This window comes from Tripterygium wilfordii, chromosome 21 (assembly GCF_013401445.1).
Source record: "Tripterygium wilfordii isolate XIE 37 chromosome 21, ASM1340144v1, whole genome shotgun sequence".
Classification (NCBI taxonomy): Eukaryota; Viridiplantae; Streptophyta; class Magnoliopsida; order Celastrales; family Celastraceae; genus Tripterygium; species Tripterygium wilfordii.
In genome coordinates, this window is record NC_052252.1 from 4,363,457 (window position 1) to 4,391,426 (window position 27,970).

At 37.7% G+C, this 27,970-nt stretch overlaps 1 protein-coding gene across 33 annotated transcripts; it reads right to left on the bottom strand.

Annotated features, from left to right (window-relative positions):
* Nucleotides 1–85: 85 nt before the first annotated feature.
* LOC119989204 (homogentisate 1,2-dioxygenase-like) lies at nucleotides 86–26,436 on the bottom strand. 33 transcript variants are annotated; one of them, XM_038834585.1, is made up of 9 exons: nucleotides 26,151–26,436; nucleotides 25,908–25,953; nucleotides 25,717–25,839; nucleotides 15,756–15,919; nucleotides 15,491–15,658; nucleotides 15,265–15,364; nucleotides 11,408–13,345; nucleotides 11,138–11,260; nucleotides 111–1,418 (listed from the first exon to the last, which is right to left on the bottom strand). In XM_038834585.1, the coding sequence occupies exons 1-6, from the start codon at nucleotides 26,170–26,172 to the stop codon at nucleotides 15,318–15,320; spliced, it is 570 nt and encodes a 189-aa protein (XP_038690513.1). In that variant the 5' UTR covers nucleotides 26,173–26,436; the 3' UTR covers nucleotides 111–1,418; nucleotides 11,138–11,260; nucleotides 11,408–13,345; nucleotides 15,265–15,317. The 33 variants fall into 33 exon arrangements, 22 of the variants coding, with proteins under 22 accessions (XP_038690517.1, XP_038690516.1, XP_038690523.1 ...); XM_038834589.1 differs by lacking the exons at nucleotides 11,138–11,260; nucleotides 11,408–13,345; nucleotides 15,265–15,364; nucleotides 15,491–15,658; nucleotides 15,756–15,919 and adding exons at nucleotides 4,168–4,353; nucleotides 4,445–4,612; nucleotides 4,783–4,868 and having other exon boundaries at nucleotides 86–655; nucleotides 1,307–1,418; XM_038834588.1 differs by lacking the exons at nucleotides 11,138–11,260; nucleotides 11,408–13,345; nucleotides 15,265–15,364; nucleotides 15,491–15,658; nucleotides 15,756–15,919 and adding exons at nucleotides 3,901–4,069; nucleotides 4,168–4,353; nucleotides 4,445–4,612; nucleotides 4,783–4,868 and having other exon boundaries at nucleotides 86–1,418.
* Nucleotides 26,437–27,970: the final 1,534 nt, after the last annotated feature.

Below are 27,970 nucleotides of genomic sequence, written 5' to 3' on the forward strand. Positions count from 1 at the left end.
CCACCACCATGAATCTCCCACTAGAAGAAGCTGTTTATGCTCTAATGGCACAGACCAATCTACTAAAAAGCCACCCACACCACACATGGGCAAATTGAAGGAATTTCATGGACCAACCAAACACAGCTCTAGACTATTCGTATGCTTCTGTCGCTTCCTCTGTTTCAGTCAAATACAATGAGACTCGTAACAAGTTATGGGACAAATATGCAATATTTTCTCCTTTTCTGAGAAAAGAAAGTGAGCAGACGTGCAGTAAATTTAATGGCCAGGACTAGCGCCTACCCAGTACAACATCAGGAGCTCTGTAATACCTTGTGGAAACAATGGAGCTATGACTCTGTAATACCTTGTGGAAACAATGGAGCCAAGGCATTGATTCTAAAATGCAGTACTACCAAAATTAATCAGCTTAATGGCACTCGACTACGGCAAGCACCAGAAATTTGCATCATCTTGAGAACTCTTGGGTATCATTCCAAGGATATTTTTTCCCAGAATTTCAACCCTCTATATAATAAAGACCAACATCGGGTAATTTATCTTTTCAATCGTACCGTGCCGAACACCTTGCAGCCAGGCATTTTTATGTATTCAAGAGATGAGCATAATATTTTCGGCCTTCAGTAAAAATCAAGCATATGTGCTGCTGATCCTGCCAATATAAAGAATTTATGATTGCTAAGGTAAAAAAAGAGAGCAGGAGCCAAGAGCAATCCACACACATGCTACAGATTCCAAAATGAATCCAATCATACATGGCACAAACCAATCTACTAAAAGCCACCCACACCACACATCCATACTGAATACGAAGCCAAAAATAAAACAAAGAAACCTGCCACATTTTAATGCCAAGAAGATTGCGCCATTCATATTATGGGCAAATTGAAGGAATTTGTATGCTTCTTTTGCTTCCTCTGTTTCAGTCAAATACAATGAGACTCGTAACAAGTTATGGGACAAATATGCAATATTTTCTCCTTTTCTGGGAAAAGAAAGTGAGCAGAAGTGCAGTGGAGGAACCAAACTTGGCTCAGTCCTGGCCAGTAAATTTAATGGCCAAGACTAGCGCCTACCAAGTACAACATCAGGAGCTCTGTAATACCTTGTGGAAACAATGGAGCCAAGGCATTGATTCTAAAATGCAGTACTACCAAACTCAATCAGCTTAATGGCACTCGACTTCGGCAAGCACCAGAAATTTGCATCATCTTGAGAACTCCTGGGCATCATTCCAAGGATATTTTTTTTCCCAGAATTTCAACCCTCTATATAATAAAGAGACTAACATCGGGTAATTTACCTTTTCAATTGTACCGTGCCGAACACCTTGCAGCCAGGCATTTTTATGTATTCAAGAGATGAGCATAATATTTTCGGGCTTCAGTAAAAATCAAGCATATCCGCTGCTGATCCTGCCAATATAAAGAATTTATGATTGCTAAGGTAAAAAAATAGATAAAGCAGGAGCCGAGAGCAATCCACACACATGCTACAGATTCCAAAAGCTGACGTCCAAATTCCTAAACAATATCCACAGGAAAAGGGGATTATTAATCTCTTTAGAATCAAAAACTTGGCCCAAGCTTCTCAAACTCCTGGTAACACGAATCAAATGCATTCATAGAGGGTTTCTCGTGTCGTGTCCTATGTCTGTGTCGTGTCCCGTGCCCGTGTCCGAAATCATAATCAGAATACAGACTACAAGTTCTATTACCATAGAGGAATCAACCAGCACAAATAATAAACTTTCTATACCACCACCGTTACCACCTCTTAAAGAAGGCTCTACCACCGTGAATTTCTCACTACAAGAAGCTGTTTATGCTCTAATGGTACAGACCAATATACTAAAATACCACCCACATCACACATCCATACTGAATATGAAGCCAAAAATAAATCAAAGAAACCTACGATGGGTCTGTTGGGCCGCAATTTTAATGCCAAGAAGATTGCACCATTCATATTATCTGCAAATTGAAGGAATTTTCATGGACCAACCAAACGTGGCTCAAGACTATTTGTATGCTTCTATTACCACGGAGGAATCAATCAATACAACCAATAGAAGGCAAACCCAACTTAGTAAAAGCATCAGGCCATGCTTATCCATGTACTATGGTCATGCTTAAACTTATACATGCAACGGGGCAACAACTCATTGCTAGTTTCATAAGATATTCCTTTCATATTTATACCGATGGTTGATAAGATCAAATTGAAATGGTCATGCTTAAACTTATGCATGCAAAGGGGCAACAACTCATTGCCAGTTTCATAAGATATTCTATTCAAATTTATACCGATGGTTGATAAGACCAAATTGAAAATCATTACTCAATAGAGGCTAGCGTTTGTATAAAGCTATGCTCCCAACTCAAATCATAGACACCAGATTTTCCAGCTAAAGCATAACATTAAGATGTTCACAAGAACTCACAAAAAATGCATACAAATACACACCAAGAATTGTACCGAGTACACCGTCCAAGACTTCCACATGTAAACAACGCAAAAAATAGCAAATTTGCACAAAGCAAAGAGAACACGTATAAAAGTTATACCCAACATCACATGTTTTGACAAACAAAAGCCTCTTTTACAGCATAATGTTCAACACTTCCAGAAATTATACTCAACAACCCATTGCCAGTTTCATGAGATATTCCTTTCAAATTCATTGATATGGTTGATACAACCAAATTGAAAATCATTATGTAATGCAGAGGCTAGTGTTTGCATGAACATATGACATTGAGCAAATCCAAAATCATCCCCAACATTAACCAAAATTTTCAAAACTATTTCCCAACTCAAATCACGGACACCATATTTTCCAGCCAAAGCACAACATTAATTTGTTCACAGGAACCCACAAAAATGCATAAAAAACACTTGCATGACCAAGAATTGTACCGAGGACACCGTCCAAGACTTCCACATGTAAGCGATGCAAAAAAAGAAATGCCAACTTTGCACAGGCAGAGATAACACATACAGAAATTCCACTCAACGACACATGTCTAGACAAGAAAAGACCAAATTGAAAATCAACATATAGTTGAACCAAACATATGCAACATTATAGTTGATGAAGAGACCAAATTGAAGATGAAGATCATTATGCAATAAAGAGGCTACAATTTATCCAAACATATGCGCCATTGAGCAAATCCAACACATGAACCATATTTTTCTGAACTAGTTCTTAATTCAAATTACGGACTCCATTTTTCCACCTCAAGCACAGCATCAAGCTGTTCATCAGAACCCACCAAAAAAGCACAAAAATTCTTACAACCAAGAGTTGTCCATTTTTCCACCTCAAGCACAGCATCAAGCTGTTCATCGGAACCCACAAAAAAAGCACAAAAATTCTCACGACCAAGAGTTGTATCATTTACATCGTCCAAGACTTCCACATGTATGAAAAAATGTCAAATTTACGAATAACAGAGATACCACGTACAGAAGGTCCGCCCAAACGACACATATCTAGACAAACAAAAGCCTCTTTTATTATGTAACTTTCAAAACTTCCATAGATTTATCGTGGCCTTGCTTAGACTTATTCACGCAAAGGGCAACAACCCATTGTCAGTTTCATAGTATATTCCTTTCAAATTCATGGTTATGGTTGATGATAAGACCAAATTGAAGATCACTGTGCAATAAAGAGGCTAGAGTTTGTCCAAACATATGACATTGAGCAAATCCAACATCATTCTCACATGAACCATATTTTTCTGAAACTAGTTCTTAATTCAAATTATGGACACCAAATTTTCCACCTCAAGCGCAACATCGAGCTGTCCATGGGAACCCACAAAAAAAGAGGCATAAAAATTTGCACGACCAAGAATTGTAACTTCCATAGATATACTTAGGGTGGACCATGCAAATTAAACTTATCCATGCGAAGGGCAACAACGCATTGTCTTTTTCATAAGATATTCCCTTCTATTGGCCATGCTTAAACTTATCCATGTGAAGGACAGTGTTATAAGGGCAGAACTTGTTGAGATCATACTGCAAGCAAAACAGAATTCCCCAAGACAGCTTACTTGGAGAATGAGAAAAAAAAGGTTTCTGTAGCAAAGCTACCCCACTTTATGCACGATGTTAAGAGATTATGTCTCAGGACTATAGCGTAGAACTCACCTTGAAAGGTGAAAAATCTTGTCTTGCAGTAAAAAGTTCTCCACCAAATTTTTTTACAATAGTATAACCTGGCTTGTAATCTTCTTCAAACCAGGCTAATGAAACAAGAAAATCCCATGGAGCAGAGCAAGACCATTAGCACAATAGCACCTACATCAATCAGAATTGTGCCCACAGTGTGGTAGACTTCAAAAGAAAACATAAAGGGATTGATATACAACAAAAAACAAATTCATTTCATTCAGTTGTCAAATCACAGCTGACTGAGATTTGATACCTATCGGGCCAAGATCAGGAAGTTGAAAGTGGGTGCCAAATATCTCAGCTACATAACCACGTGATGGGCCATCTGGCAAATCTACAGCAAAACGAAAACCTTGAGGCAAGATGGCACTTTCACCAGGAGACACTTGCAATTTTCCACACTCAGTAGTGATCCAAAGCCCTACAGAACCAGTATGGAAGTTTAAAATGTAACTTCTAATTTATATATTATTTTCACATGGTAAGAGAGAAGAAAGTGCAGTCATAAAAGGCAAAACTGAATGTGTCTGCGTCTGTGCTTAAAGCGAGAGATGGAGCATTTGCACAGGGATAAGGTTGTTCCATGGCCACCTTGGTGCAATGGAAATAGCTTTCTGCAATACAGGTCAAATGCCATCACCAACAATTGGATCCTCGGTCTGAATCTCATGGGCTGGCTGCAAAATATAGATTAAAGCTTCACTACTATACACGAATCAAACAAGACAACCAATAGAAGGGAAACCCAACTCAGTAAAAGCATCAGGCTATGCGTATCTAGGAAAAGGCAAAATCATTAAATCAATTAGGCACTACAACATAGAATAGAGAAACAGATATTAGAACTCAACCCATTAACAATGAAGATAATGGAAAATTAGCTGGAAGTCATCCAGCCGCTCGCAACTATAGCACTACAAAAGGCAAAGTTGAATTCTCAATCCAAAAAAACTTATAAGTCAGAGATAATGGTTGGATAGGCATGTTAAAAAAAATAGGGTGAATAATATTATAATACTCACAATGCAAATGTGCCTGCGGTAATCAAACAAACTTCGTATTTCCACACAGCTGTACAAAGAATCAACATAACTTGAGAACTTGACCAAAAGACAAAAACTGGTAAAACGTCTACCATCCAAATCACATATTGATGCCGTGAGATGCTATTGTCAATGTGCGTAAATCATGCATACCTACAGAAGGCAAGTTGAATTCTCCATAAAAAGAGAGAATGACTGGATAGGCATATTAAAAATGACTGGGTGAATAACATTAGAATACTTACAATGCAAACCAGCTTCACATTTGCACACAGCTGCACAAAGAATCAAAAGCACTAGAGAACTTGACCAAAAGGGAAAAATCAGTATAACTTCTACCATCCAAATCACATATTCCTTTCTTTGCAAAGGCCTAACGATTGAACAACTTCCCTACTTCCCATTATAATAATTACACAAATTTCTCTGTACCAGGAGAAAACCAATCAATCTCAGTAGCAAAATGAAAGTAGTACTGATATTGGGATATTGGGATTCAGGAGTCAAGGACAGAATCTAGTTACATTCTGCAACTTGTCCTGGCAACTTATTTTGCAAATCTAAACATGATATGCAGATCTGGAATAGCCTGATAACCTGAAATGAAATGATATCTGAAGAGGTTCCAAATATTAGTCTAAAAATGTTCTGTGTACTTGGCTTAACAAGGCAGGTTTATGATAATCACTGATCACTAAATCATTCTGAATGCATAGCCCATGTCAGATCATACATTCCCCCGCTACAAACAGCTTATCCAAATTAAAGTACACAGGCAATGACTCGAGTATCATAAAGTGCGAGGGCATTAATTATATTCACCGTCTTAGAGTGAACCTAGTATTAGCTTTTCATTGCTTAGCAACCCATTTTAATGAGAGATATATTTTGTCTCTCGGCATTATGTAGCCTTCTTCAATACATGCTCATTGCAATTTAAAAAGTGTTCACCTTCGAAGGGAAATATCCTCCCCAGACAATTAGATATAGGACTTAAACTCGCATATTACTTTCCGTGCAAGGAATTAATATGTGCATTCAAGCCAGTGACATAGAAATCATATCATCTGCCAACATAATAACCAGTTCCACAGGAAAAAGGGGAGTATTTATTTCTCTTTAGAAAATAAAAAACTTGGCCCAAGCTTCTCAAACACCTGGTAACACCATTTAAATGCATTCAAGGGACACCAGATTTTCCAACTAAAGTACAACATTATGGGAACCCACATATAAAAGATATACTAAATTACATTTGCACGACCAAGAATTGTACTGAATGCACTTTCCAAGACTTCCACATGTAAACAACCGCAAAAAAGAGCAAATTTGCCAAAAGGAAAGAGAGCATGTATAAAAGTTATGCCCAACACCACATGTTTTGACAAACAAAAGCCTCTTTTACAGCATAATGTTCAACACTTCCAGAAATTGTACTCAACAACCCATTGCCAGTTTTATAAGATATTCCTTTCAAATTCATTGATATGGTTGATACAACCAAATTGAAAATCATTATGCAATAGAGAGGCTAGTGTTTTCATGAACATATGGCATTGAGCAAATCCAAAATCATCCCCGACATTAACCATATTTTTCAGAACTATTTCCCAACTCAAATCACGGACACCATATTTTCCAGCTAAAAGCACAACATTAAGTTGTTCACAGGAACCTACAAAAAATACTTGCATGACCAAGAATTGTACTGAGTATACTGTCCAAGACTTCCACTTGTAAACGACGCAAAAAAAAAGAAATGTGATCTTTGTGCAAGCAAAGAGAACACGTACAAAAATTTCACCCAACGACGCACGTCTAGACAAGAAAAGCCTCTTTTATTGCATAACGTTCAAATTTTCCGTAAAGTTACAGAGGCCATGATTGAACTTATGCCCGCGAAGTGCAACGATCCATTGCCAGTATCATAAGATACTCCTTTCATATTCAACATTATAGTTGATAAGACCAAATTGAAGATCATTATGCAATAAAGAGGCTACAATTTGTCCAAACATATGCGCCATTGAGCAACTCCAAAATCATACCCCACATAAACCATATTTTTCTGTACTAGTTCGTAATTCAAATTACGGACACCATTTTTCCACCCCAAGCACAGCATCAAGCTATTCATGGGAACCCACCAAAAAAGCACAAAAATTCTCACGACCAAGAATTGTATCATTTACATCGTCCAAGACTTCCACATGTATGAAAAGATGTTCATGTTTGAAAGAATGTCTGGCAGAGAAGAAGAAGAAGAAGAAACTAAGAGTGGCGATTCTACAACACCACCACCACTACCACCTCTTAAAGAAGGCTCCACCTCCATGGATCTCCCACTACAAGAAGCTGTTTTATGCTCTAATGGCACAAGACCAATCTATTAAATACTGCCCACACCACACATCCAGACTGAATACGAAGCCAAAAATAAATCAAAGAAACCAGCGATGGGTCTGTTGGGCTGCTAATTTTAATGCCGAGAAGATTGCCCCATTCATATTATCCGCAAATTGAAGTAACCTTCATGGACCAACCAAACGCGTCTCTAGCCTTTTTGTATGCTTCATTCGCTTACTCTGCTTCAGTCAAATACAATGAGACTGGAAACAAGTGATGGGACAAATATACAAATTTTCTCTGCTTTTCCGGGTAAAGAAAGAAAGTGAGAAGAAGTGCAATGTCGGAGCCAAACTTGGCTCAGTCCTGGTCAGTAAATTTAATGGCCGGTACTAGCACCTACCAAGTACGACATCAGGACTCTGTAATGTCTTGTGGAAACAATGGAGCTATGGCATTGATTCTGAAATGCACTACTGCAAAACTCAATCACCTTTATGGCACTCGACTTCGGCAAGCACCAGAAAACAAAAACTTGTTTTTTCAATTGTAACGTTCCGAATATCTTGCAGCCAGGCATTTTTTATGTATTCAGCAGACGAGCATAATATTTGCTGGTGTGATGCATCATGGAGAAAAAGTTAACACAAAAACTTTACGTAAATAAGAAACTTAATGCAACACTGGACATATAAATCCTGCCAATATAAAGAATTTGTGATTGCTAAGAAAACAAAAAGTGATAAAGCAGAGACCAAGAGCCATCCACACACATGCTACAGATTTCAAAAGCTGATGTTCAAATTCCCAAACAACATCCACAGGAAAAGGGGATTATTAATCTCTCTTTAGAAAATCAAAAACTTGGCCCAAACTTCTCAAACACCTGGTAGCACCTTTAAAATGCATTCAAGGAGGGTTTCTCGTGTCGTGTCCGTGCTTCCTAGATTATAAGCGATAATGCATGGACAAATCATAATCAGAATATAGACTACAAGCTCTATTACTATAGAGGAATCAACAAGGCACAACCAATAGAAGGGAAACCCAACTTAGTAAAAGCATCAGGCCATGCTTATCTGTGTAATATGGTCATGCTTAAACTTATGCATGCAAAGGGCAACAAAAAATTGCCAATTTCATAAGATATTCCTTTCAACTTAGTAAAAGCATCAGACCATGCTAGTATTTGTATAAAAATATGACATTGAGCAAATCCAAAATCATCCCCGATATGAACCATATTTTTTAGAATTTGCTCCCAACTCAAATCAATATGGACACCAGATTTTCCAGCTAAAGCATAACATTAAGATGTTCGCTAGTACCCACAAAAAATGCATAAAAATACACTTGCATAACCAAGAATAGTACCGAGTACACCGTCCAAGACTTTCACACAAAAACGACGCAAAAAAGAACAAATTTGTGCAAAGCAAAGATAACACGTATAAAAGTTATGCCCAACACCACATGTTTTGACAAACAAAACCCTCTTTTACAGCATAGTGTTCAACACTTCCAGAAATTGTACGCAACAACCCATTGCCAGTTTCACAAGATATTCCTTTCAAATTCATTGATATGGTTGATACAACCAAATTGAAAATCATTATGAAATAGAGAGGCTAGTGTTTGCATGAACATATGAAATTGAGCGAATCCAAAACCATCCCCGACATTAATCGTATTTTTCAGAATCAGAACTATTTCCCAATTCAAATCACAGACAGCATACATTTTCCAGCTAAAAGCACAACATTTAGTAGTTCACTACACAGGAACCCACAAAAAAAACTTGCATGACCAAGAATTGTACGGAGTATACCCGTCCAAGATTTCCACATGTAAACGACGCAAAAAAAGAAATGTCGACTTTGCGCAGGCAAAGAGAACACGTCCAGAAATGTCACCCAACGACACATGTCTAGACAAGAAAAGCCTCTTTTATTGCATAACGTTCAAATTTTCCATAAATTTACTGAGGCCATTATTGAACTTATGCCCGCGAAGTGCAACGACCCATTGCCAGTATCATAAGATATTCCTTTCATATTCAACATTATAGTTGATAAGACCAAATTGAAGATCATTATGCAATAAAGAGGCTACAATTTGTCCAAACATATGCACCATTGAGCAACTCCAAAATCATACCCCACATGAACCATATTTTTCTGAACTGGTTCTTAATTCAAATTAAGGACACCATTTTTCCACCCCAAGCACAGCATCAAGCTATTCTTGGGAACCCACCAAAAAAGCACAAAAATTCTCACGACCAAGAATGGTATCATTTACATCGTCCAAGGACACATGTTTAGACAAACAAAAGCCTCTTAGCCTTCGAAACTTCCGTAAATTTACCATGGCCATGCTTAAACTTATGCCCGCAAAGGGCAACAACCCATTGGGAGTTTCATAAGATATTCCTTGCAAATTCATAGTTATGGTAGATGATAAGACCAAATGGAATATCATTATGCAATAAAGAGGCTAGAGTTTTTCCAAGCATATGCCATTGAGCAAATCCAACATCATCCCACATGAACCATATTGTTCTGAACTAGTTTTAATTCAAGTTTCGGACATCAAAATTTTCACCTCAAGCATAGCATCAAGCTGTCCATGGGGACCCACAAAAACAGAGGCACAAAAAATTTGCACAACCAATACATCAACAGAGATGGCTCCAATCATGTTCACATGACAAAAAAACTGTGGATATAAACACGAAATACTAACTGCTGCAACAAAAGGAAAAAACCTTCGAAGACAGCTGTAGTTTATTGGGCCAAAAAAAACCCTACATGTATAAAATGTTCTATAGAACCGAGTTCTTATGAATCGAGGCCAAAAAAATAACCCACATGAATACAATCTTCCACAGAACCAAGTTCTTATGAATCGATGATGGTGTAGAACCAAGTTCTTATGAATCGAGGCCAAAAAAATAACCCACATGAATACAATCTTCCACAGAACCAAGTTCTTATGAATCGATGATGGTGTAGAACCAAGTTCTTATGAATCGAGGCCAAAAAAAATAACCCACATGAATACAATGTGCTACAGAACCAAGTTCTTACGAATCGATGATGGTGTAGAACCAAGTTCTTACGAATCAAGGCCAAAATAAAAAATAACCCACATGAATACAATGTTCTACAGAACCAAGTTCTTATGAATCGATGATGGCGTAGAACCAAGTTCTTATGAATCGAGGCCAAAATAAAAAATAACCCACATGAATACAATGTTCTACAGAACCAAGTTCTTATGAATCGATGATGGTGTAGAACCAAGTTCTTATGAATCGAGACCAAAAAAAAAAAACCCACATGAATACAATGTTCAACAGAACCAAATTCTTACGAATCGATGATGGAATAGAACCAAGTTCTTATGAATCGAGGCCAAAAAAAATAACCCACATGAATACAATGTTTTACAGAACCAAGTTCTTATGAATCGATGATGGAGAACACATATATATAAAGACAACAACAAAGTTCCACAAGATAGAAAGACCAAGGAAGGAAGGGACAGATACTCACATCGAGATATGAGATTTTTGCCAAGAGCAAAGACGTGATCGCGATCGCAATCATCATACTTTCTCGGCGGCATACATGCCTCTCCTGTGCAATGTCGTTCCCAAGCACCAGAGCCTGTTGCTCCTACAAACCATGACCACCTAGGTCAGATTAACAAAACCCGTAGTTTCACAATTCAAAGTTTCGTATACCCATAAATCGATACGATGCTTTCTTTTTCTCTTGCGATTCCCTTCGCTGACAAAAAACCCCAACTGTAATCGAACCAACCTCTGATTCTGTAGGTGCCACGTCCCCCACAAAGCCGAGGTCTTTTCCTGACTCCCTCCTCTCCATCCCTTCAATTTCACCAGAACTATGTGATTCTGTATACCTATTTAAATATCTGTAACAAACAAACAACTCTAACAATTTTGTGAGTAAAGTTAGGGTTTCAGTGGTGACTGATAGAATCTGATGTGAGGAGAAGGAAGAGATGCCGTTCTAATTGAGAATACATACAGATTGGCAACATTAGTATCATCGGCTGCCTGAAAAAATCAGGTCAATGTTCCTTCTCTGGCGACCCCTGGCCGGCACTACCTAGTTGCGCCTCTTCAAGGTGGCTTGCACCAGTCATCGTAAACCCTAGGCAAGCGTAACAGAAGCAACGTGAGGAATCGAAGCTCAAAAGCCCCACTGGAAAAACGGTCTGGGATTTACTTTGTAATCAGATAGGCGTATGATTAATAAGGAAAATATATACTAATTAGGATTCTCCACCGCCTCAACATGAAAGAAAGGACATCAGGATTCAGGATCGGAAGACTTTTTTCTTTTCCCCGTGAGAATAGGGATTCTCGACCGCCTCAACAACGTCTCTTTTTTTGATTTTTAAGATTTAAATTCGATATTTTTTAACATGTTGCCGACTTGCCGCTGCAATAGGTGAGAGTCCATGGCACGCTACTATTTGTTTTTTTTTTTTAACTTGAAATTATATAAATTAATCAACACACCCACAAATTCAAGCAATTTATGCTAATTGATTAAATCTAAACCTTTTATTTATGATGTGGACACGTGTTACCATCTCCACATCATTTCCTACTTTATATTATCTTTTCGAAAAGTTAAATTGTAAGTGTTTATTCTACCACCACAAGATGCATCCAATGGTTTAGATTTAAGAATTCCGGAGAGTTTAGCTTAGAAAATTCCATCTCCCCATCCCCATACGTATACTTTTTGATCCAACGTGTCACACACACTTGTTTTAAACTGCCAACCGAAATCAGAAATTTCAGGATCCAAACACTACATCAATATTTCATCATCCACCTCAGAGAAATCCTTCCCATTTTCTAACTATTGCTTGCACTGTCTGTGTTTGAAAGAATGTCTGACAGAGAAGAAGAAGAAGAAACTAAGAGCGGTGATTCTACACCACCATTGCCACCTCTTAAAGAAGGCTTCACCATCATGAATCTCCCACTACAAGAAGCTGTTTATGCTCTAATGGTACAGGCCAATCTACTAAAATATCGCCCACATCACCCCACATCCATTCTGAATATAAAGCCAAAATAAAACGAAGAAACCTGCCACATTTTAATGCCAAGAAGATTGCACCATTCATATTATCTGCAAATTGAAGGAATTTTCATGGACCAACCCAAACGCAGCTCTAGACTATTTGTATGCTTCCCTTCGCTTCCTCTGTTTCAGTCAAATACAACGAGACTGGAAACAAGTTATGGGACAAATATGCAATATTCTCTCTTCTTTTCCGGGTAAAGAAAGAAAGTGAGAAGAAGTGCAGTCGCAGAGCCAAACTTGGCTCAGCTAGTAAATTTAATGGCCAGGACTAGCGCCTACCCAAGTACACATCAGGGACTCAGTAATGCCTTGCAGAAACAATGGAGCTATGGCATTGATTATGACATGCAGTAATGCCGAACTCAATCAGCTTAATGGCACTTGACTTCAGCAAGCGCCGAAAATTTGCATCATCTTGAGAACTCCTGAGTATCATTCCAAGAATTTTTTTTTTGAAAACTTCAACCCTCCATAATAAAGACCAACATCGGGTAATTTATTTCTTCAATTCTAACCTGCCGAATACCTTGCAGTCAGGTATTTTTATGTATTTGGAAGACGAGCATAATATTTTCTCGCTTCAGGCTGGTGTGGATTAAAAATCAAGCATATCTGCTGGACAAATAAATCCTGCCAATATAACGAATTTATGATCACTAAGGGAAAAAGTGTGATAAAGCAGAAGCCAAGAGCAATCCACACAGATGCTACAGATTCCAAAAGCTACTCAATAAAGAGGCAAGCGGTTGTATAAAGACATGCTCCCAACTCAAATCATGGACACCAGATTTTCCAGCTAAAGCATAACATTAAGATGTTCACAAGAACTCACAAAAAGTGCATAAAAATACACTTGCATGACCAAGAATTGTACCGAGTACATTATCCAAGACTTCCACATGTAAACAACTTAAAAAAGAGCAGATTTGCGCAGAGAACACTTATAAAAGTTATGCCCAACACCACATGTTTTGACAAACAAAAGCCTCTTTTACAGCATAATGTTCATAATGTTCAACACTTCCAGAAATTGTACTCAACCACCCATTGCCAGTTTCATAAGATATTCCTTTCAAATTCATTGATATGGTTGATACAACCCAATTGGAAATCATTATGCAATAGAGAAGCTAGTGTTTGCATGAACATATGACATTGAGCAACCCCAAAATCATCCCCGACATTAACCATATTTTTCAGAACTACTTCCCAACTCAAGTCATGGACACCATATTTTCCAGCCAAAGCACAACATTAATTTGTTCACAGGAACCCACAAAAGTCCATAAAAAAAACACTTGCATGACCAAGAATTGTACCGAGTACACCGTCCAAGACTTCCACATGTAAGCGATGCAAAAAAAGAAATGTCAACTTTGTGTAGGCAAAGAGAACACGTACAAAAATTCCGCTCAACGACGCGTCTAGACAAGAAAAGCCTCTTTTATTGCATAACGTTCAAATTTTTCATAAATTTACTGTGCCCATGATTGAACTTATGCCCGCGAAGTGCAACGAAGCATTGCCAGTATCATAAGATATTCCTTTCATATTCAACATTATAGTTGATAAGACGAAATTGAAGATCATTATGCAATAAAGAGGCTGCAATTTGTCCATACATATATGCCATTGAGCAAATCCAACACATGAACCATATTTTTCTGAACTAGTTCTTAATTCAAATTAGGGACACCATTTTTCCACCTCAAGCACAGCATCAAGCTGGCTGTTCATGGGAACCCACCAAAAAAGCACAAAAATTCTCACGACCAAGAGTTATATCATTTACATCGTCCAAGACTTCCACATGTATGAAAAAATGTCAAATTTACGAATAGCAGAGATAACATGTATAGAAGGTCTGCCCAAACGACACATATCTAGACAAACAAAAACCTCTTTTATTGTGTAATCTTCAAAACTTCCATAGATTTACCGTGGCCATGCTTAAACTTATGCACACAAAGGGGGCACAACCCATTGTCAGTTTCATAGTAAATTCCTTTCAAATTCGTGGTTATGGTAGATGATAAGACCAAATTGAAGATCACTATGCAATAAAGAGGCTAGAGTTTGTCCAAACATATGACATCAAGCAAATCCAACATCATTCCCACATGAACCATATTTTACTGAAACTAGTTCTTAATTCAAATTATGGACACCAAATTTTCCACCTCAAACACAACATCGAGCTGTTCATGGGAAGCCACAAAAAACAGAGGCATAAAAATTTGCACGACCAAGAATTGTAAATTCCATAGACATGCTAAGGGTGCAAATTAAACTTATCCATGCGAAGGGCAACAATGCATTGTCTTTTTCATAAGATATTCCCTTCTATTGGCCATGCTTAAACTTATCCATGCGAAGGACAGTGTTATAAGGGCAGAACTTGTTGAGATCATACTCTCAAGCAAAACAGAATTCCCCAAGACAGCTTGCTTGGAGAATAAGGGGGAAAAAAGAGTTTATGTAGCAAAGCTACCCCACTTTATGCATGATGTTAAGAGATTATGTCTCAGGACTATTGCAGTAGAACTCACCTTGAAAGGTGAAAAACCTTGTCTTGCAGTAAAAAGTTCCCCACCAAACCAGGCTAATGAAAGAAGAAAATCCCTTGGAGCAGAGCAAGACCATTAGCACCTACATTAATCAGAATTGTGCCCACAGTGTGCTAGACTTCAAAAGAAAACATTAAGGGGTTGATATACAACAAAAAACAAATTCATTTCATTCAGTTGTAAATCACAACTGACTGAGACTTGATACCTATTGGGCCAAGATCAGGAAGTTGAAAGTGGGTGCCAAATATCTCAGCTACATAACCACGTGATGGGCCATCTGGCAAATCTACAGCAAAACGAAATCCTTGAGGCAAGATGGCAATTTCACAAGGAGACTCTTGCAATTTTCCACATTCAGTAGTGATCCAAAGCCCTACAGAACCAGTATGGAAGTTTAAAATGTAACTTTTAATTTTATATGATTTTCACATGGTAAGAAAAGGAGAAAGTGAAGTCATAAAAGGCAAAACTGAATGTGTCTGTGCGTCTGTGCTTATTAAAGCGTGAGATGGAGCATTTGCACAGGGATAAGGTTGTTCCATGGCCACCTTGGTGCCATGGAAAAAGCTTTCTGCAATACAGGCCAAATGCCATCACCAACAATTGGATCCTCGGTCTGAATCTCACTGGCTGCCTGCAAAATATAGACTAAATCTTTACTATTATACAGGAATCAACCAACACAACCAATCGAAGGGAAACCCAACTCAGTAAAAGCATCAGGCTACGCATATCTAGGAAAAAGCAAAATCAACAACCAATTAGGCACTACAACATAGAAATAGAGAATTGGATAGTAGAACTCAACCCATTAACGATAAAGAGAATGGAAAAATTAGCTGGAAGTCATCCAGCCGCTCGCAACTAGCACTACAAAAGGCAAAGTTGAATTCTCAATCCATAAAAACTTATAAGTCAGAGATAATGATTCGATAGGCATGTTAAAAAAAATTGGGTGAATAATATTAGAATACTTACAATGCAAAGGTGACTGCGGTAATCAAACCAACTTCTTATTTGCACACAGCTGCACAAAGAATCAACATAACTTGAGAACTCGACTAAAAGACAAAAACTGGTAAACCTTCTACCATCCAAATCACATATTGATGCCGAGAGATGCCACTGTCAATGTGGATTAAGAGTAAATCATGCATACCTGCGAGTATTATACATCATAGTGACAAAGTTAAACCAGAAAATTTAAGTAAACAAGAAACTTAATGATAACATGGGACAAATAAAATCTGCCAATATAAAGAATTTATGATTGCTAAGGGGAAAAAAGTGATAAAGCATAAGCCTAGAGCAACCCACAAAGATTCCACATATTCCAAAAGCAAATTCCCTGAACAAGATTCACAGGAAAATGACTGGATAGGCATATTAAAAAAAAACTGGGTGAATGACATTAGAATACTTACAATGCAAACCAGCGTCGTATTTGCACACAGCTGCACAAAGAATCAAAAGGGAAAAATTAGTATAACTTCTACCATCCAAATCACATATTCCCTTCATAGTTATGGACCAAATTGTGCAGGTTTGGAACAGATAGTGATCTTTTTGAGGAACAAACTGCTAGTGCTCTGTTTTTTTAATATGACTGGATAGGCATATTAAAAAAAATTGGGTGAATAACATTAGATATTAGAATACTTACAATGCGAACCAGCTTCGTATTTGCGCACAGCTTGACAAAGAATCAAAAAGACTAGAGAACTTGACCCAAAGGCAAAAATTAGTATAACTTCTACCATCCAAATCACATATTCCCTTCATAGTTATGGACCAAATTGTGCAGGTTTGGAACTGATAGTGATCTTTTTGAGGAACAAACTGCTAGTGCTCTGTTTCTTTAATATGACTGGATAGGCATATTAAAAAAAAACTGGGTAAATAACATTAGAATACTGACAATGCAAACCAGCTTCGTATTTGCACACAGCAGCACAAAGAATCAAAAAGACTTGAGAACTTGACGAAAAGGCAAAAATTAGTATATAACTTCTGCCATCCAAATCACATATTCCCTTCATAGTTATGGACCAAATTGTGCAGGTTTGGAATTGATAGTGATCTTTTTAAGGAACAAACTGCCAGTGCTCTGTTTTAAAAAACAAAGGAAAGAATGAAATTGATTGTGATAGCAGTTTTGTAGAGGCAACATGTTTGGCATTATTCCAGTCCTCCAGCAGATTGCACTATAAGACATCACAAGACATTAAAAATAAGGGGGAAAGACATCCCTCCAAGATCAAAACATAAATAAACGGGAGTCAGACTAACCTCGAATCTTTCTTTGTAAAGGCCTAATGATTGAACAACTTCCCTACTTCCCATTACAATAATTACACAAATCTCTGCACCAGGAGAAAAGTAATCAATCTCAGTAGCAAAATGAAAGTACACTGATATTGGGATTCAGGAGTCAGAACAGAATCTAGTTACATTCTGCAACTTGTCCTTTTGATTTGGAATAGCCTCATAACCTGAAATGAAATGATATCTGAAGAGGTTCCAAATATTAGTCTAGAAATGTTATGTGTAAGGCCTAACAAGGCAAATACTAAGAGTCTTAAGACTCAAGTAGCAAACACGCCTACACAAGTAGAGGTTATTGACGTTTACATTATTGCACAAACCAAAACCGCCCAGATCGATCGCAGGGTAAACAAAAATAATGCCACATGAACAAACCAAAATACGAGTCAACACAAGTACAACATGAAAATAAGGATACTATACGGGACATCCTTGACCGAAAGTATATGACAATCAATGATTACTAAATCATTGTGAATGCATATAGCCCATCTCAGATCATACATTCCCCCGCTACAAACAGCTTATCCAAATTAAAGTACACAGGCAATGCCTCGAGTATCTCAAAGTGTGAGGGCATTGATTAGATTCACTGTCTTAGAGTGAACTAGTATCAGCTTTTCATTGCTTAGCAAACCATTTTAATGAGATATATATTTTGTCTCTTGGCATTGTGTAGCCTTCTTCAATACATACTCAATGCAATTTAAAAAGTGTTCACCTTCAAAGGGAAATCTCCTCTCCAGACAATTAGATATAGGACTTAAACTCGCATATTGCTTTGTGTGCCAGGAATTAATATGTGCATTCAAGCCAGTAACATAGAAACATATCATCTGCCAACATAATAACCAGTTCCACAGGAAAAGGGGAGTATTTATTTCCCTTTAGAAAATAAAAAACTTGGCCCAAGCTTCTCGAACACCTGGTAACACCATTTAAAGGCATTCAAGGGACACCAGATTTTTCAACTAAAGTACAACATTATGGGAACCCACATATAAAAAATATACTAAAAGACATTTGCATGACCAAGAATTGTACCGAATGCACTTTCCGAGACTTCCACATGTAAGCAACCGCAAAAAAGAGCAAATTTGCACAAAGCAAATAGAGCACTTATAAAAGTTATGCCCAACACCACATGTTCTGACAAACAAAAGCCTCTTTTACAGCATAATGTACAACACTTCCAGAAATTGTACTCAACAAGCCATTGCCAGTTTTATATGATATTCCTTTCAAATTCATTGATATGGTTGATACAACCAAATTGAAAATCATTATGCAATAGATAGGCTAGTGTTTGCATGAACATATGACATTGAGCAAATCCAAAATCATCCCCGACATTAACCATATTTTTCAGAACTATTTCCCAACTCAAATCACGGACACCATATTTTTCACAACATTTAAGTTGTTCACAGGAACCCACAAAAAACGCATAAAAACAATTGCATGACCAAGAATTGTACTGGGAGTACACCGTCCAAGACTTCCACATGTAAACAACGCAAAAAAAGAAATGTGAACTTTGAGCAGGCAAAGAGAACACGTACAGAAATTCCACCCAATGACACATGTCTAGACAAGAAAAGCCTCCTTTATTGCATAACGTTCAAATTTTCCATAAATTTATTGCGGCCATGATTGAACTTTTTCCCGCGAAGTTCAACGACCCATTGCCAATATCATAAGATATTCCTTTCATATTCAACTTAAAATAGTTGATGATAAGACCAAATTGAATATCATTACGCAATAAAGAGGCCACAATTTGTCCAAACATACGTGCCATTGAGAAAATCCAAAATTATCCCCCACATGAACCATATTTTTCTGACCTAGTTCTTAATTCAAATTATGGACACCATTTTTCCACCTCAAGCACACTGTACATGGGAACCCACCAAAAAAGCACAAAAATTCTCATGACCAAGAATTCTATCATTTACATCGTCCAAGACTTCCACATTTATGAAAAAATGTCAAATTTACAAATAGCATAGATAACACGCACAGAAGGCCCACCCAACAACACATGTCTAGACAAACAAAAGCCTCTTTTATTGTGTAGCCTTCAAAACTTCCATAAATTTACCATGGCCATGCTTAGCAAAGGGCAACAACCCATTGGGAGTTTCATAAGATATTCCTTTCAAATTCATAGTTATGGTGGATGATAAGACCAAATGGAATATCATTATGCAATAAAGAGGCTAGAGTCTTTCCAAACAAATGTCATTGAGCAAATCCAACATCATCCCACATGAACCATATTGTTCTGAACTAGTTTTTAATTCAAGTTTCGGACATCAAAATTTTCACCTCAAGCACAGCACCAAGCTGTTGTTCATGGGGACCCACAAAAAAAGAGGCACAAAAAATTTGCACAACCAATACATCAACAGAGATGGCTCCAATCATGTTCACATGACAAAAAACTGTGGATATAAACACGAAATACTAACTGCTGCAACAAAAGGAAAAACCTTCGAAGACAGCTGGAGTTTATTGGGCCAAAAAAAATAACCTACATGAATACAATGTTCTAAAGAACCGAGTTCTAATGAATGGAGGCCAAAAAAAAAACCACATGAATACAATGTTCTACAGAACCAACTTCTTATGAATCGATGATGGTGTAGAACCAAGTTCTTATGAATCGAGGCCAAAAAAAATAACCCACATGAATACAATGTTCTACAGAACCAAGTTCTGTAGAACAACACAAAAAGAGAACCAGTGCAGTGTCGGAACCAAACTTGGCTCAGTCCTGGCCAGTAAATTTAATGGCCATGACTAGCACCTACCAAGTACAACATCAGGGAATCAGTAATGCCCTGTGGAATCAATGGAGCTATGGCATTGATTCCGAAATGCACTACTGTCAAACTCAATCAGCTTAATGGCACTCGACTTCGGCAAGCACCGGAAATTTGCGTCATCTTGAGAACTCTTGGGAATCCTTCCAAGGATTTTTTTTTCACAATTTCAACCCTCTCAATAATAAAGATTAAAGACCAACATCAGCTAATTTGTTTTTCAATTGTAACGTTCCGTATATCTTGTAGCCAGGCATTTTTTATGTATTCAGCAGACAAGCATAATATTTGCTGGTGTGACGCATCATAGAGAAAAAGTTAAACTAAAAATTTACGTAAATAAGAAGCTTAATGCAACACTGGACATATAAATCCTGCCAATATAAAGAATTTATGATTGCTAAGGAAACAAAAAGTGATAAAGCAGAGACCAAGAGCAATCCACATTTCAAAAGCTGACGTTCAAATTCCCAAACAACATCCACAGGAAAAGGGGATTATTAATCTCTCTTTAGAAAATCAAAAACTTGGCCCAAACTTCTCAAACACCTGGAAACACCATTAAAATGCATTCTAGGAGGGTTTCTCAAGTCGTGTCCGTGCTTCCTAGTTTATAAGCGATAATGCATGGACAAATCATAATCAGAATACAGACTACAAGCTCTATTACTATAGACGAATCAACCAGGCACAACGAATTGAAGGGAAACCCAACTTAGTAAAAGCATCAGGCCATGCTTATCTGTGTAATATGGTCATGCTTAAACTTATGCATGCAAAGGGCAACAAAAAATTGCCAATTTCATAAGATATTCCTTTCAACTTAGTAAAAGCATCAGACCATGCTAGTATTTGTATAAAAATATCACACTGAGCAAATCCAAAATCATCCCCGATATGAACCATATTTTTTAGAACTTGCTCCCAACTCAAATCAATATGGACACCAGATTTTCCAGCTAAAGCATAACATTTAGATGTTCGCTAGTACCCACAAAAAATGCATAAAAATACACTTGCATAACCAAGAATAGTACCGAGTACACCGTCCAAGACTTTCACACGTAAACAATGCAAAAAAGAGCAAATTTGCGCAAAGCAAAGAGAACACGTATAAAAGTTATGCCCAACATCACATGTTTTGACAAACAAAAGCCTCTTTTACAGCATAATGTTCAACACTTCCAGAAATTGTACTCAACAACCCACTTCCAGTTTCATAAGATATTCCTTTCAAATTCATTGATATGGTTGATACAACCAAATTGAAAATCATTACGCAATAGAGAGGCTAGTGTTTGCATGAACATATGAAATTGAGCGAATCCAAAACCATCCCCAACATTAATCATAGTTTTCATAACTATTTCCCAATTCAAATCTCAGACACCATATTTTCCAGCTAAAAGCACAACATTAAGTCGTTCACTTCACAGGACCCCACAAAAAATACCTGCATGACCAAGAATTGTACTGAGTATACCGCCCAAGACTTCCACGACGCAAAAAAAGAAATGTCAACTTTGTGCAGGCAAAGAGAACACCTACAGAAATGTCACTCAACAACACATGTCTAGACAAGAAAAGCCTCTTTTATTGCATAAAGTTCAAATTTTTCATAAATTTACAGAGGCCATGATTGAACTTATGCCCGCGAAGTGCATCGACCCATTGCCATTATCATAAGATATTCCTTTCATATTCAACATTATAGTTGATAAGACCAAATTGAAGATCATTATGCAATAAAGAGGCTACAATTTGTCCAAACATATGCGCCATTGAGCAACTCCAAAATCATACGCCACATGAACCATATTTTTCTGAACTAGTTCTTAATTCAAATTACTGAAACCATTTTTCCATCCCAAGCACGCATCAAGCTATTCATGGGAACCCACCAAAAAAGCACAAAAATTCTCACGACCAAGAATGGTATCATTTACATCGCCCAAGACTTCCACATGTATGAAAAGATGTCAAATTTACGAATAGCAGAGATAACACGTACAGAAGGTCCGCCCAAGGACACATGTCTAGATAAACAAAAGCCTCTTTTATTGTGTAGCCTTCAAAACTTCCATAAATTTACCGTGGCCATGCTTAAACTTATGCCCGCAAAGGGCAACAACCCATTGGGAATCCTTTCAAATTCATAGTTATGGTAGATGATAAGACCAAATGGAATATCATTATGCAATAAAGAGGCTAGAGTTTTTCCAAACATATGCCATTGAGCAAATCCAACATCATCCCACATGAACCATATTGTTCTAAACTAGTTTTTAATTCAAGTTTCGAACATCAAAATTTTCACCTCAAGCAAAGCATCAAGCTGTTCATGGGGACCCCACAAAAAAAGAGGCACAAAAATTTGCACAACCAATACATCAACAGAGATGGCTCCAATCATGTTCACATGACAAAAAAACTGTGGATATGAACACGAAATACTAACTGCTGCAACAAAAGGACAAAACCTTCGAAGACAGCCGGAGTTTATTGGGCCAAAAAAAATAATGTACATGAATACAATGTTCTACAGAACCGAGTTCTTATGAATCGAGGCCAACAAAAAAAACCCACATGAATACAATGTTCTACAGAACCAAGTTCTTATGAATCGATGATGGTGTAGAACCAAGTTCTTTTGAATCGAGGCCAAAAAAAATAACCCACATGATTACAATGTTCTACAAAACCAAGTTCTTACGAATCGATGATGGTGTAGAACCAAGTTCTGATGAATCGAGGCCAAAAAAAATAACCCACATGAATACAATGTTCCACACACATGCCACAAATTCCAAAAGCTGACGTCCAAATTCCCAAACAACATCCACAGGAAAAGGGGATTATTAATCTCTCTTTAGAAAACAAAAACTTGGCCCAAAGTAAACTTCTCAAACACCTGGAAACACCATTAAAATGCATTCAAGGAGGGTTTCTCGTGTCGTGTCCGTGCTTCTAGTTTATAACCGATAATGCATGGACAAATCATAATCAGAATACAGACTACAAGCTCTATTACTATAGAGGAATCAACCAGGCACAACCAATAGAAGGGAAACCCAACTTAGTAAAAGCATCGGGCCATGCTTATCTGTGTAATATGGTCATGCTTAAACTTATGCATGCAAAGGGCAACAAAAAATTGCCAATTTCAAAAGATATTCCTTTCAACTTAGTAAAAGCATCAGACCATGCTAGTATTTGTATAAAAATATGACATTGAGCAAATCAAAAATCATCCCCAACAAAAACCATATTTTTTAGAACTTGCTCCCAACTCAAATCAATATGGACACCAGATTTTCCAGCTAAAGCATAACATTAAGATATTTGCTAGTACCCACAAAAGATGCATAAAAAAACACTTGCATAACCAAGAATAGTACCGAGTACACCGTCCAAGACTTTCACACGTAAACAATGCAAAAAAGAGCAAATTTGCGCAAAGCAAAGAGAACACGTATAAAAGTTATGCCCAACAACACATGTTTTGACAAACAAAAGCCTCTTTTACAGCATAATTTTCAACACTTCCAGAAATTGTACTCAACAACCCATTGCCAGTTTCATAAGATATTCCTTTCAAATTCATTGATATGGTTGGTACAACCAAATTGAAAATCATTATGCAATAGAGAGGCTAGTGTTTGCATGAACATATGAAATTGAGCGAATCCAAAACCATCCCTGACATTAATCATATTTTTCAGAACTATTTTCCAATTCATATCACAAACACCATATTTTCCAGCTAAAAGCACAACATTAAGTTGTTCACTTCACAAGAACCCACGAAAAATACTTGCATGACAAAGAATTGTACTGAGTATACCGTCCAAGACTTCCACATGTAAACGACACAAAAAAAAGAAATGTCAACTTTGTGCAGGCAAAGAGAACAAGTACAGAAATGTCACCCAACGACACATGTCTAGACAAGAACAGCCTCTTTTATTGCATAATGTTCAAATTTTCCATAAATTTACTGAGGCCACGATTGAACTTATGCCCGCGAAGTGCAACGACCCATTGCCAATATCATAAGATATTCCTTTCATATTCAACATTATAGTTGATAAGACCCAATTGAAGATCATTATGCAATAAAGAGGCTACAATTTGTCCAAACATATGCGCCATTGAGCAACTCCAAAATCATACCCCACATAACCATATTTTTCTGAACTAGTTCTTAATTCAAATTAGGGACACCATTTTTCCACCCCAAGCACAGCATTAAGCTATTCATGGGAACCCACCAAAAAAGCACAAAAATTCTCACGACCAAGAATGGTATCATTTACATCGTCCAAGACTTCCACATGTATGAAAAGATGTCAAATTTACAAATAGCAGAGATAACACGTACAGAAGGTCCGCCCAAGGACACATGTTTAGACAAACAAAAGCCTCTTTTATTGTGTAGCCTTCAAAACTTCCATAAATTTACCGTGGCCATGCTTAAACTTATGCCCGCAAAGGGCAACAACCCATTGGGAGTTTCATAAGATATTCCTTTCAAATTCATAGTTATGGTAGATGATAAGACCAAATGGAATATCATTATGCAAGAAAGAGGCTAGAGTTTGTCCAAACATATGTCATTGAGCAAATCCAACATCATCCCACATGAACCATATTGTTCTGAACTAGTTTTTAATTCAAGTTTCAGACATCAAATTTTTCACTTCAAGCACAGCATCAAGCTGTTGATGGGGACCCACAAAAAAGAAGGCACAAAAAATTTGCACAACCAATACATCAACAGAGATGGCTCCAATCATGTTCACATGACAAAAAAATTGTGGATATAAACATGAAATACTAACTGCTGCAACAAAAGGAAAAACCATCGAAGACAGCTGGAGTTTATTGGGCCAAAAAAAAACACTACACGAATACAATGTTCTACAGAACCGAGTTCTTATGAATCGAGGCCAAAAAAAATAACCCACATGAATACAATGTTCTACAGAACGAAGTTCTTACAAATCGATGATGGTGTAGAACCAAGTTCTTATGAATCGAGGCCCAAAAAAATAACCCACATGAATACAATGTTCTACAGAACCAAGTTCTTACGAATGATGATGGTGTAGAACCAAGTTCTTATGAATCGAGGCCAAAATAAAAAATAACCCACATGAATACAATGCTCTATAGAACCAAGTTCTTATGAATCGATGATGGAGAACACATATATATAAAGACAACAACACAGTTCCATAAGATAGAAAGACCGAGGAAGGAAGGGACAGATACTCACATCGAGATGTGAGATTTTCGCCCATGAGCAAAGACGTGAAAGATATCGCCATCATCATACTTTCTCGGCGGCATACATGCTCTCCTATGCAATGCCGTTCCGAAGCACCAGAGCCTGTTGCGCCTACAAACCATGACCATTTAGGTCAGATTATGAAAACCCATAGTTTCACAATTCAAAGTTTCATATACCCATAAATCGATCCGATGCTCTCTTTTTCTCTTGCGATTCCCTTCGCTGTCAAAAAACCCAACATGTAATCGAAACCCGTAGTTTTACAATTCAACGTTTCATATACCAATAAATCGAACCGATGTTCTCTTTTTCTCGTGATTCCCAAACAACTTTTCGAGGAAAGTTAGGGTTTCATTGGTGACTGATAGAATATGATGTGAGGAAAAGGAAGAGAAGCCGTGCTAATTGAGAATACATACAGATTGACAACATTCGTATCATCGGCTGCCTGAAAAAATCAGGTCAATGTTCGTTCTCTCGCGGCCGTGGCGGAAACTACCCAGCTGCCCCCTCTTCAAGATGGCTCGCACCAATTATCGTAAACCCTGGACAGGCGTAAGAGAAGCAATGTGAGGAGTCCGAGCTCAAAAGCCCCACTGGAAGAACGGTCTGGGATTTAAAGAAAATATATTAGGATTCTCCACCGCCTCAACAACAAAGAAAGGAAATTAGGATTCAGGATCGGAAGGACATGCTTTTCACCTTTTCCCCGTGAGATTAGGAATACGGCAACGTTTCTTTTTTTGAATTTTGAAAAGTTAAAAAACTTTCCTTTTCTTATATTACTTCTAAGATTTAATCCGATATTTTTTTGACGGTGTTGCCCTTGCGATAGGTGTGAGTCCATAAATTAATTCAAATTCTCAAAGTGAGCTTAAAATTGTTGGCACTTAGACAGCCCACAAGAATGAGAGGCCCACTTAGCCATATAAAAATGGCCCAATTTAAGGCCCAAACCCAAAAAGACTAATTGCAAGTTTAGAAAATTCCAGCTCCCCATGGACCCCATTCCCCCCCTACGTGTACTTTTTGATCCAACGTGTCACACACACTTGTTTTAAACTGCCAACCGAAATCAGAATTTTCAGGATCCAAACACTCCATCAATATTTCATCATCCACCTGAGAGAAAATCCTTCTCTCCTCTCTCATTTTCTAACTATCGCACTGTTCATGTTTGAAAGAATGTCTGACAAAGAAGAAGAAGAAACTAAGAGTGGTGATTCTACACCACCACCACTACCACCTCTTAAAGAAGGCTCCACCACCATGAATCTCCCACTACAAGAAGCTGTTTATGCTCTAATGGCGCAGGCCAATCTACTAAAATATCACAGTTTTGAACACCGCGAAAAGTCAAGAAGTACTCTGCCACCAGTCAAAGACTCTGCTAGGCCACTCCCATTGAAGAAACGACGGTTTGATGGCACTGGTGGGGTTGATGATTCTGAAGAAATTGAGAAAAGGAAGAAGAAAGATCATAAACCCAGAAGTGTCCTAGTTTATCAAGATTCGCGGGAAGATAAGAAAAAGGAGAAAGAAGATGATCAGGAACCCAGAACCACTGAGGAAAAGAAGAAAGAAAATCAGAGACCAAGAAGTGAGTTAGGACAAGATTCTTGGGGAATTGAGATAAATGAAGAAGTTAATGAACCAGCAGAAGTATATGCATTTGCTTTGATGTTGCTCTCTGGCGTTGCAAGAGAGATTGGCTTCTGGAAGAAGCTGTACTCTCCTTCCTCCTCAGTGAAGAGACCCCCATTTGACCCTAATGATGTGGGTAATGATTCTCAGGATAATGTGGAAAACAACGAAGAAGATCAGAAACTAATATTCAAGCTAGCAAAACGCTACTCTGAGAAGCTGTCTGATGAATTAAATGAACAGATGAACTCCTTGACAGAGGCCACGAAAGCAATTGAGTCATACAAGATGCAGAACCGGGACAAAGGGAAGAGGGTTGAGGGAACCTTCGGCAATCAAGACGATTCTCATGTTGCGGAGGAGAAGACAGAGAAGAAGATTCCAATGAAGGACTTGAAAGAGCCTTGGAACCATTTGGACACTGAGATTGCAGTCTTTGAGAACATTCTTGATTACAAGGCCAAGAAAGGCAGCAACCCACTTTCTGATAACAATGCCTTGGCTGATTTTATTACAAATTGGCTTCACATCAACATTCCAGTGGGACAATTCAATCACTTGATGCAGTTTTTGAGGCAGAAATATGTGAAGAAAG